The sequence below is a fragment of the Mastigoproctus giganteus genome, chromosome 6 (assembly GCF_048544385.1).
Source record: "Mastigoproctus giganteus isolate SK-2022 chromosome 6, ASM4854438v1, whole genome shotgun sequence".
Lineage (NCBI taxonomy): Eukaryota > Metazoa > Arthropoda > Arachnida > Uropygi > Thelyphonidae > Mastigoproctus > Mastigoproctus giganteus.
Window position 1 is genome coordinate 126917308 of NC_143580.1, and position 12812 is coordinate 126930119.

Below are 12812 nucleotides of genomic sequence, written 5' to 3' on the forward strand. Positions count from 1 at the left end.
GCAAAGTTGTACCCCGACTTACGCGAATTCGACTTAAGCGATTTTCGTCGGACCCACCTATCGCGTAACTTCGGGGTATTACTGTATATACATAAGACTACTCATATACATATGACAGAAGAAAAATTCTTGAAGCTAAATGCAAAAATGGCAACTGGAATACATGGGATCTATTCAGTTCTATACAAGAAGGCAGTTCAAAGTGGTAAGAAATTCGTCGACCATAAGTATTTAAGCATCATTGGACTAAGCAAAAGTCCCTATGGATCAGAGACATGTAAATTCACAATATCCCCAATTCATAAGAAGTAATCAAGGGCTGAGTAATCAAGACCAGCAATTTTGACTTCTATTCCAGTGAAATTAATGGAATTGATTATAGTGCAGCCATACCAAATTTGTTAAGAGGGTGATCTTGTCTGACCAAACTTACTGGATACATGCAGTAACAAAAGAAATAAAAAAATAATAATAAATAAAAAAATAATAAAAAAATATATTTTTATTAATTTTAATAAAAAATAAAATAATTTTAAATTTTAAAAAATAGTTAAAATTATTTTAAAATAAAAATAAAATAAATAATAAAATAAAATAAATAATTTTAACATCATATACATAGATTTCAGTAAAGCTTTTGATTCCTTTCCAGATTCTTGCCTTTCTTTTAATGGATTATTTTCCATTCTTTCCCTTTTTCATTTGTTTTGAAGACTGACAAATTAGAGAAGAGTGTCATTAAGGGCAGTTACTACTGTACGGACAAAAGGATGATTCAGTGGGAAAGTTATCAAAGGGCACTGCACTTCTTATTGGTGTTATTAGTGAAGTTCCCCCTGGAATTTGGTTTAGTTTGGTTTTATTGGCGCATTAGCTACTAAGGCTATAATCCACCAAGACCAGGTCATTTTTAAAAAATTTTAAACTTTCAGTGACCTAATTAGTTAGGTCACTATGTCAAAAGCTATAACAAATATATAAAAGAAAAACGTAAAAATTTTATATACGAGTAAAAATATTTATTGATTTTAAAAAGCTAAAAACAGCAGACAAATTGTCATTGTCAGATAAAATCTGACTGAGTGTATATGGCTCAGTCAGATGGGTAAAAGCAGTAAAATGGATATTGCTAAAATCTGGACATTCAATTAAAAATGTGTCTAATTGATAAAATTGTGCCACAGGACTCACACATAGGAGGGTCATCAGCCCTCAGAAAAAAGAATGAGTCAAATGACTATGTCCTATGCGGGTCCGGGCAAGAACAACTTCCTCCTTACGATTCCTGCGCAGACTAGACTGCCACGGTTCAATTACAGGCTTTATACGATATAGTTTATTCCCAGTCTGTCCATTCCACAAATCCTGCCATTGGGAATGTATCTTCTGCTGTATTGTTTGCCTGTAGTCTGTATAGGGGACTGACAGGCAGCAATTATTATTGGGGATTGCTGATTTGGCTGCGGTGTCAGCCAAATCATTTCCCCTAATCCCAATGTGGCTGGGAATCCAGCAGAAGCGGATATCATATTCACGTCCACGGAGGAAGTGAATCTTCTGCTGGATACTAGACAGAACTGGATGAGGATTATATCTCACAGATATTAAAGCCTGTAACATGCTAAGCGAGTCGGAATATAAAATGAACCATTGGTATTGGCATTCACTAATGTGATCCAAGGCTAACTCTATAGCGTGCAGCTCTGCAGTAAATATGCTGCATTCAGAGGGAATCTGCTCCGAGGTAGTAGTGTCTGTAAAGACAGCAGCAGATCCCACATATGATTCCGACTTCGAACCGTCTGTGTAGACTGGCGCGAAGTCAGAATATTCAGTTCGGTGTGCTGAATGCAGCTGCAGGTAGACAGATGGAGTGTCCAACTTTCCCCATTTCTAAGGGACAAGTCACATGCCCGGGACATGAGCATGCCAGGGTGCAAAGGGTTGCTTTGGTGTTTGGGCAACCTTGTCTACCTTGATATTGAGTTCTTTAAGTAGCTCTTGGAGACGAATACCAAAAGGACGATTGGCAGTCTTATGGGTATTGTATAAATTTTCCCATCGTGGCTCAAAAACAAATGGCCACGTAGGATGGTCTCGCAGGGATTTGAGTTTTAAAGAGTACTTTAAAGACAACTGCTTGCGTCGAAGCGATAACGGTGGTTCGTTTGCTTTGACGTATAAGCTCAGGACAGGAGATGTGCGATATGCTCCAGTAGCAATACGTAGGGCCTGATGATGGACGGGGTCCAGCCATCGAAGGACACTGTCTCTGGCTGAGGAATATACCTGGGACCCATAGTCTAGTTTGGATCGCACAAGTGCATGGTAAAGCCGAAGAACGATACATCGGTCTGCTCCCCAAGATGTAGAGGAGAGCGAGCGGAGAGTATCAAGTCCACGTGTGCACTTTGTGCGGAGTTGACGGATATGATCCAAAACGGTCAGTTTTTTTTATCGAATATGAGTCCCAAGAATTTTATGTTCGCTGCTACTGGAATAGCATATTGTCCGAGCCTTAATTCGGGTTCAGGATGAAGATTACACTTATGACAAAAGTGTACGCAAATGGTCTTCTCCGGCGAGAACCTGAAGCCATTAGCAAGTGCCCAGAAATTCAGATTATCAATGGCTTTCTGCAGTTGTCTTTCAATAACCCTCATGTTGCACGACTGACAAAAAATGCTAAAGTCATCAACATAGAGGGCACTGTTTACAGTTGGAGGAAGTTGTTCTGTGATTGAATTTATTTTGATGGCGAAAAGCGTGACACTTAATACTGATCCTTGTGGTACTCCCTCCTCTTGGCTAAAAGAGTGAGAGAGTGAGGATCCCACGCGAACTTGGAAAGATCGATTGGCTAGAAAGTTTTTAATAAAAATTGGGAATTGCCCCCTAAGACCAAGGCTATGCAGATCTTTTAAGATGCCAAATTTCCAAGTTGTGTCATACGCTTTCTCCATGTCAAAGAACACCGACACCAAGTGTTCGCGTTTTAGGAAAGCATCCCGGATGGATGCTTCCAATCTAATAAGATGGTCCAAAGTGGACCGGTTCCTTCGGAAGCCGCACTGGATTCTGGAGAGGTCATTTGATTCTAAATACCATATTAAACGAGAATTAACCATTCTCTCCAGGATTTTGCACAGACAGCTAGTCAGAGCAATAGGATGATAGTTGGTGGTGACTTCGGGATCCTTTCCTGGCTTAGGAAAGGCAAGAACGATTGCCTTTCGCCAGGATTCCGGAAACTGCCCTTCAATAAAGATTCTGTTGTACAGAAGGAGCAGACAATCCATAGATTTTGGTGAAAGATGTTTAATCATTTCATAATGGATGCCATCTGGTCCAACAGCACTTGCTTTGGAAAGAGTGAGGGCTCTTTTCAATTCCTCTATAGTGAACGCCCCGTTGTAGGTATAGGGGCCCTTGGACTTAAAATTAAGTGCTTGTTTTTCCAGTTTATGTTTCAGGACCAGGAACTCTGGGGAGTACGAGGATGTTGCGGAGATGTTAGAGAATGTTTCCCCAAGGGCATTGGCTATTGCAGTTGGATCTGCAATAGTGCATCCATTATAATCTAGGATTGAAGAAGGGTGGGATGTATATTTCCCCTTCATTTTCCAGATTTTATCGCAGACTACCTTAGAGTTGGTAGACTGGTTAATAGATGATCCATGATTCCTTTTGACTCTGACGATGGATGTAGCGTGCTTTGGCTCGTGCACGTTTGAAGGCTATAAGGTTGTTCGTGGTAGGATATCAGCGAAATATCCCCCACGCTTTGTTTTGAGCCTTTTTTGCTGTTGTGCATTGTAAATTCCACCAAGGTTTGGGAAATGGTGGAAACCAGGCAGATGTTTTTGGGACAGCATTAGCAGCTGCTTGGACAATGATTTCTGTGATGTACTTTACTGCGTCATTGATAGGCTCCCGACTGACTGTACTGAGGTCGAAATTTGCCTGATGTTGGAAGGCATTCCAGTCACCGTGATCAAACTTCCACCATGGTACCCTAAAAGGAAGACATGGTCTCCCACTGTGTAACAACGTTATCCCAGGGAAGTGATCACTTCCGTATGGATTCTCCTCCACTTCCCAAGTGAGTGAAGGGAGTAGAGAAGGGGAGCAGATAGAGAGATCAATGGCAGAAAAAGTACGGGTAGGCATGTGGAAGAAGGTGTTTGTTCCAGTATTTAGAAGGGAAAGGTCATTGTCATTGAGCATACGCTCTATGACTCGTCCCCTTCCGTTGATGTTAGCACTACCCCACAGGGTGTTATGTCCGTTAAAATCCCCGAGAAGTAAGAAAGGGGGAGGCAACTGCGTTAGAAGATCATCAAGGTCTGCCTGGCAGATGTCAGTCCCAGGTGGCAAATAGATAGAGCAGACCGTTAATAAAAATCCCACCGCAAGGCGAATTGCAACAGCTTCTATGCTAGTTGTAATTAGGAAGGGCTGCACTGGGTTCTGGTTACCCACAAGGATAGCCACTCCCTCATGAGCAGAGCCATCAGCAATTCTGTCCTTTCGAAAAATTGTGATGTTGTGCATGGTGGGATCATCATTTGCCTTTAGATATGTCTCCTGCAAGCAAAAGCAAACTGGCTCGTGCTTTTGCAGGAGGGCCTTGATGTCATCAATATTTCGCCGGAATCCACGACAATTCCATTGTAGGAATTTAGCCATTATTTTGGCTTGGTGGGTCCATCAAGCGGCTTCCGAGGTGCTGAGAGCTTACTTTTATCAGTCTTGGGTTTATCTTTTTTGGGGAAGAATGGACGCTGTCCCGTGTCCATTTCTTCCTCCGCAAAGAGTTCCAAGACTGAATCTTCGGGTACCTCCTTCTGCTCGACATCCATGTTTTCTTGGGTAGTAGGGGGGGCCTTTCCCTTTCTTATTCTTTTCTTTCATAATTACCTTAGTTACTTGTGGAGCATTAGGAGGTACTGATATAGGAGTGGCAGCTGATTGGTTTTTCTGTGCAGGTTTTTGAGAACATAAGAGATAACGCACGATGGGAGTGAAAGACTCCTTTGGAGGAATGGTCATGTCTGTCTGAGTTCCGACGGAACATCTCCCTGCTACCTTCTGGGCGTAGGTAGGTCTGTTGATATTCAGGGGTTTCAGCGATTTCCTTGCCTCCTGGTATGATATATTTAGCTCTGCCTTCAGCCGTTGAATTTCTTTTCTTCTTTCCACCTCTGGCATGCTCGTGAGTAGGCCGGGTGTTCGCCTTCACAGTTAATACAGGTGGGTTTTGCGGCTGAACATGCTGTTGTTTCGTGGTCCTTTTCACTACATCGAGCGCATGCAAGGACTCCACGGCAGGCCATTTGAGAATGTCCATACTTCTGGCATTTAAAACACCGTAAAGGGTTTGGAACGTATGGACGCACTGAACAGTTGATGTATCCAGCTTTAATCTCGTCAGGAGGTTTAGGAGAGTAAAGTCAGGATAACGCTCCTGGTTTTAACAATTTTTCCATCCCTTCGCGCAGTAATTCTCTTGACGGCAATAACTACCTGTGGTTTTAATTCAGAGCAGATTTCCTCCTCGGTTACGTCGAGAAGGTCCCACTCCGAAATGACACCTCTCGATGAATTGAGTATTCTGTGTGGTGTCACTGTTATGGGTATTCCTCCGATTGATGTTACTCGGAGGAGATGTTCTGATTGCCCTTTTTAGATTCAATCAAGAGATCCCCAGAACGAAGCGTCTTAACTGATTTGGGTGAACCTGCTAACCCATCTAACCCTTTTTGAATAAAAAAGGGCGACATTTTACCAATCGGTTTTTCCCCGGTGGAGTGTATAATTAGGAACCTTGGAACAGGCCCCGATGGTACTTCAGTTCGCTGCCTCTTGGTACTAATAATACTATCTGTATCTTCGTCTCTGTTTGCAGATAGGGACCGGGATGGGGCCCCTGAAGAGAAGTTTATCAGGATTCATTGAGTTTTTTATATTGTTCAGTGCCCAGGCTCCCCACCCACCACGGAGCCCAAAGGGACGCCCACTACCCGGCATGCAATAAATGCGCTCGGGAGTGGAACGCCAGGGCTACCCAGACACTATACCCGCATCGCCGCCAGCCTGAATCCTGTCCCTCGGACCATGAGGGTAGGGGCGTGGCATTGACACGGTTGACCCTTGCAGGCGAGCCTACTAGCCGATTGATCCTAGCCGGGCCTTCCAGGACCACCCGTCTTGTCGAAGCAGGGGCCAAAGTGGTGTACTGAAGCTGGGCCCCTCAACCACCAGGATCCCCCTTTCCGAATTTCCACGGGTCGCAGCACACGGCAAACACACTGGATTCCATTGATGTAAGCCTGGAACCTGGGCTGTGGGCGTTGGATCCCAATGATGCTAGTCTGGAAGTCCAGCAGTGTCACTGGGAGGTCCCCTCACCACGTACAGGTGCCCACGTCGAGGGGCCCCCTGGAGTCCAGCTCTGGATCCAGTGTTGTTTTGTATATACACTGAAAGGACAGAATTGTTGGGATACCTGGTTCCCAGACAATGTGATCCAGTCATCCCTCTCACTAGTGGAGGAACCAACAGCTTGGCAAGTACATAAGTACACTGCATCTACGTAGAAGGTAATTCGATGTCATTGGGGATAAATGTTGTGAGTTAACAGACTTTGAAAGAGGGATGATAGTCTGTGTCAGACACATATGCTGCATTAAAGGGGAATCTGCTCAGATATATTATAGTCAGAAAAGACAGCAGCAAATTGCACATATTATTCTAACTTCGAGCCATCTGTATACACAGGCAAGAAGTTAGAACATTCAGCTCCATGCTGTGATTAGAGATGAAGATCAACAGCAAGAGGTGTATCCTAATTTCATCCACTTTTTAAAGGAGAAGTCATATGCTGGAGTAAGAGCATGCCTAGGTGGAAGGGAACTGCTTGGGTGATAGCACAACCTTGTTTACCATAAGTTTCAGCTCTTAGTAGCTCTTGGACACGTATTCCAAATGAACGGATGGCAGTCTGATGCATGTTATAAAGATTTTGCTATTGTTTGGTCAAAAACAATGTCCACGTGGGTTGGTTTGGCAGGGTGTGCAGCTTAAACCCACAGTTGGATACTCGATAATTTTCAATATTCAATTAGCTCAAAATATCTACACAGGCACATCCATTTTGTGTTCTTGTTACTGACCTTACCTTTACTATTACAGCCAATGAGAAATTAAGCTGAACCATTAGCTATTCAAACACCAACACAGATGGTAAAAATAATCTGACAGTATATCATTTTACATATCAATAGCATCCCACTTGAATATGCCCTATAAATGTTTATAGTTAGGAAACACAGATTACATTAAAAACCCTGAAATGAAAACAGTAGATGACTAAAGTGACTACCAACACCTACTTATCTACCTTAACTAATCGCAATTTAGTCCGAACAAAAAAAAAAAAAAAGCAACCAGGTGTATATTGTGTAACATGTACAATTTAAGATGCCTTGGTTTATCCAATTTATTTTATTTATTTATTTATTTTTTTATTTTTTTTATTTTTTTGACAAATTTAACTATTTTTTTGTACAGACTTGTTGAAACATGGTGATTTTATTTCAAAATAAAAATACAATACATACAGAAATATGATTTCTCCATTTTTCATTTCTCTAAATAAAATAATTGTTTTCATATGTCTGTTGTTAATTTTAGAATGGCCTTCCTTAAACGGTAGTCTTGACAGTTAAAACTTCAGTAAAGCACTGTTCAGTCTAATAAAAACAATGATTGTTTTCATATGTCTGTTAATTTCAGAATTGTACTGCCCATGGCCTTCCTTAAAAGGCAGTCTTGGCAGTCACAAAACTTCAGTAAAGCACTGTCCACTGTAAATACCTACAGGCAATGAGTAACTATTTTACGTCACAAAAATCGGCATTACTGGATTATATATCTCTAACTGCTGTTCCATTTCATCTCACATCCTAAATACCTGTCGTAATAGAAATTAGTCCTCGTTTAGGTACAGTACAATTCAAAGTATCCATACAAAATAAGAAAATTAGTATTAAGAGAAAATTTTTAGTCAGACCATTTATTAATGTTGTGCCAAACTTTTCAATTCTCATTAAAAAAATTAAGAATCTTTAAGTTCGGTTGTGGTAGATGTGTACAGATTATTAAAGCAATTAATAGAAGTTACTTGGACTGTGTGTTTTCACAGTTTACTTCATTTAAATACTTTTCATAATTCAAGAATTACAATAATTATACAACTGGCATATTTTATTGATCATATACTTGACAGGCTGGCCTGATTTTTATACACATAGATATGAGTAAATTGTTGCATCTAATTTTAGATTTAAAAAAAGTTCAACTATGTTTTTAATTGATCATATGCTGCATTTTCTCAATGAAAATTAAACAACTGCAGTTGTCATTGTCAAGTGTCCTAATATTTCAATGATAGGATGCTTTAATGCAATTCAATTATTCTATTAGACAGGTGGGAGATATGCAAATATCTGGTATTTGGTTATATACCAGTAACTACTGCATAAAAGACTGAAGGGTATTCTTCCATAAGTAATAACACTGACTGATTTGACTTTAAGTAATACCAACCTTGGAAGTAAAGGACTAATTTTAACATCCAATGATAAAAAAAAGTGGTTGAGGATATAGAACAGAGAACAAAGATAAGTGGGATGCTTGAAAAGATCATGGCCTGAGCGCATAAAATGGTTTAATACACTTTTTCCACCAATGTTGCAATGGATTGAGTCAATACAGGAAAGAATTTTTCTTAGGTCTCCAGGAATGCATCTACTGCAACAATGATGTCACTATCAGTGGGTAAATGTCCCTATCAGTGGGCAACAGAAAACTTTACTTGATCTATATAAATTTAATTACTTTTCCAACCAATAATCTGCTTATATTATATATATTATGCTTATATTAAAAACATAAGGGGTTTTTAAATACAAAAAATAAGTGAAAACTCATTCCTTATTTAGAATTCATTTTCTACTTCTGCTCCAAAATGCAGGAGTTTTTGTGAAACTTGTTTACACAAAACAGCAGTAAAAATGCAATGCTATCACGTTCACAATGACATTGAAATATTAATGGAGGCATGAGAAGAACATTTTATTCTATAAAATGTAGAAAATTTGCAATAATTTTTGTACCTTATAATATGGTGATAGTTTCATAGCAGCAACAGAATTGATGTGTTCTTTTACCCTATTGAAAAGATCATCCCAACCTCTTATTAGCCGACATTTGTTTTGGTAATTAACTAAGTCTAGTTCATAGTTCTGCCATGCTTCACGAACCTGAAATGAGATTGAACTGGTATATATAAAAATAGAAAAACCAGAAATTTTGAATTCAATTCCATTTTATAATGTAATTGAAATATTACAGTAATAAAATGCTAACATAAATCAATATTTCCCAAAGATTTTCCCCTACTGTAACTCAGAGAGAGAGAGAGAGAGAGAGAGAGAGAGAGAGAGAGAGAGAGAGAGAGAGAGAGAGCAAAAGTTTTGCTATCCAGCATTTTTGCTTACTGTTACATCATCTGTTGAAATAATAACACTTGTACATGAGCACATGGATAGACACCTTGGAGTCTTTATCAGAGCACTGTGTGCTATGCCTGTTAGAATTTATTAGTTATTATTTATTACTATTTATTATTTTTTTTTATATATATTATGTTGTCAACTTACTTTTGTTTGTGTGATGTACATTTACTGACAATGACTGGAATGTCATCGATAGTGAAATAACATGGACAAAATCTAAATTTGATTTGATGAAATCTGCTTTTTTACTATCTAGAATGATTTGCTAAAATGAAAGATTTAAACAAATTCAACTGATGCTTGCTATTACAGTACAAGATTTTGAGACATGTGAATACGTTGGTTATGGAGTCTAGCAATAAAGTTCATGGACTGGTGCCATAAGAAATAGCACAAAGTAAAAGAGCTCAAAAAGGGTTTTAATTTTTATTATCACCCACTGGCTAAAGGCAAATTTCTGCACATCTATTCTAGTTATCTTATCTCCCCACTATTTCTTCCCAAATTTCACTTTTTTTTTTTCTTTTTTCCTGGTCTCTCCCTGCCTGTAGCCTTGGCTACTTCACCAGTGCTTCATACTCCCTACTACCTGGACCACCACCTTGTGGCACTGGATGGTAAACTATAGGTTTTTTGTCAAAACATGAGCCCTAGCTAAGAGGTTAGATAAACACCACAATCAACATAACCCATACTAACACTGCACAAACACACACTAACTTACATAAATCTGGCCTTTACAGAGCTAATCATCATATAACTAGATGGGAATTAGGGGGAAACCCAGAGCCACATTACAATTAACACTACACAGTAGAAGAGACTGATCTGAAAAATGCCATGTTTTGCAAGAAACGTCATCACAACAAGTGAAGAATGGGTGGGGCATTGTCATGCAATAAAAACCAGCTGCCTTTCTCTCAAAATTATAGCCTCACTCAGGATATGCACTTTAATAGTCTTTGAAGAACCTGTACATAGAATGCAATGTTGACTCTCTTCCCTTCACGTACAAATTGTGAATCACATGATGTCAAAAAATATGATCAATATCATCTGAAATTTGAACTTCTGAAAGCAACACTTTTTTCGCTTTGGCAATGATTTAAGTACATTGAAAACTTTGACATCTCACCTGTGGGTTTTACTCATTTCTACAGCACCCAGCACTCATTTCTAGTGACAATACAGTTGACGCAATTAGAAATTGACGTCTGGATGAAATCTTTGCATGATAGCAGCCTATGCTGACCACGCTCATCTGTGATGCTGTGTAGGACAAAAAAATTTTGCAGACACATTTTCACTCTAAATCATCGTGCATTTGATTTTGATGAATCATGTCCTTATTCATATCCAAATCATCTGCCATCATTCTGAGAATCAAACAACAATATCTTGCCACAATTTCCAACTCTGTCCTGATTTCAAGAAGTCGATGGATGTCCACATCTTGGGTCATCATGAACATCCTTGCATATGTCTTTGAACCACTTATACCATCCAAACACACCTAGTATGACTTAACGAGCATCATTATACATTTGGGGAACCCTGGCACACCCAGGGTCCTTAGATGGATATCATTCTTCTCTTTCTTGGCGATTCCCTTCTACTTATCTCTCTCTCTCTCTCTCTCTCTCTCTCTCTCTCTCTCTCTCTCTCTCTCTCTCTCTCTCTCTCTCTCTCTCTCTCTCTCTCTCTCTCTCTCTCTCTCTCTCTCTCTCTCAGGATTTTTTTTTTTTTTTTTTTTTTGCTGGTGCAGCAAAAGCCTCAGGCTTCCTTGCACCATATAGCTAATAATAATAATCTGGATACACAGTGTATCCTATTTTATTCTATGCTTGAACATTATGCGTGGTCAACTTGTAAAAATCTGAACATGGCAGAATATACCTCACATCCACGTACTGAGTTATGTTATTAAGAATGTTATTTATTAAATTTATTATATTAACAGTTTTGAAATCTTCAATTATTACCATTTTGGAAACAGTTACTATAATACTCTAAACCAGATGGATGAGTCTAAAGTTTTTTACTTAGAATCATTTGTGATTTTTTACTGCCAAGATCACGGCAAATCTAAAATAAGAGAACATTCGGAACTTTTTTTTTAACAGGAGGAACTTTTTTTTTTTTTTTTTTTACTTTGAAAGTTGACGATGCAATGTGATGTCCCCATAAGTCCTCACTGAAAACTGATGCAGAGGTAGTACAAATTTCATCAATTCACATTGCATCGTCAACTTTCAAAATGTTTGCAGACAAGTTTTCAGTACATCTTGGTGTTGCTAAAGATAAGCAGTGCTTAGCACTGCTTCTTGATTAAACCAGGGTTCTAGCCAGTCACCACTAAATACGGAGGATGCGGAAATGTCAGGGAGTGACCACCACATATTCCCGGAGCAATATGGCCTTAGCTGCTAATGCTCCTAAAAACCAAATAACAACAGCTAAAGATAAGAAAAATATATGAGCAACGGATGTTTTCAGCACAACTTTGGCGAGTTCTGTCATAATAGTATCTTGTAAGTTCTCACATTTGGTGAGCGAACATAACAGAAGTTGCGAGAGAGAGAAAAAAAAATGAACTGATGCCCTTGTTACGGAACTAAGAGGTGCACAAAGAAGCTTTAAATAAACCAAATTATTGCAAATCATATTTGGCCTTTTTACAATTTATCATAACATTCTTGAGTTTAAGAGAATATTCAGGCTGATTAAAAGGGGGGGGGGTTGCAGATCGGATTTCTTTCTTGTGAAGCTCTGAAATGCTCTTGACAGTGACACTACAGAGCAGCAAAGTCATTGTTATGAACAAAATGTCAAATCCACATTATAATAAATTCCAATCTACCTAGCCAATTCCACCCATCTATTCATTATAGCTATCACAGTTATCTGGCAGACTACTACTCTCATTTCAGTTTTCCTAGTGCTTATGTCATACCAAACTGACTTGACATTGGAATGGCCATCCATTATCTGGGTGTAATGCTTTAAATTCTATGTGCTTTTTAACTAAGATCATCCCCCCCTCCCTTCTACACACTGTGCTCACCATATTCAAACTCCACTTCACATATGTCATAATGACATGCCCCTGACACCCCTACTATGCCATTATGGTTGCATTTGTTGACTTAACCAGTACTTGAAATTCATGAAATTTATGTACTACAGTCCTTGTATTTGTGCACAATGCAAGTATTATTTGACTAATAAGGA

General features: G+C 39.2%; 1 protein-coding gene across 2 annotated transcripts in view; it reads right to left on the reverse strand.

Annotated features, from left to right (window-relative positions):
- The window catches only part of Dhc64C (dynein heavy chain, cytoplasmic), a 1460071-nt gene that overhangs the window by 1044963 nt on the left and 402296 nt on the right, over positions 1-12812 (reverse strand). For both annotated transcript variants that reach the window (XM_090376486.1, XM_090376487.1), the window contains exon 28: positions 9180-9326. In XM_090376486.1, the coding sequence (XP_090232612.1) occupies positions 9180-9326 (147 nt within the window). The remainder of the gene's footprint in view (positions 1-9179; positions 9327-12812) is intronic.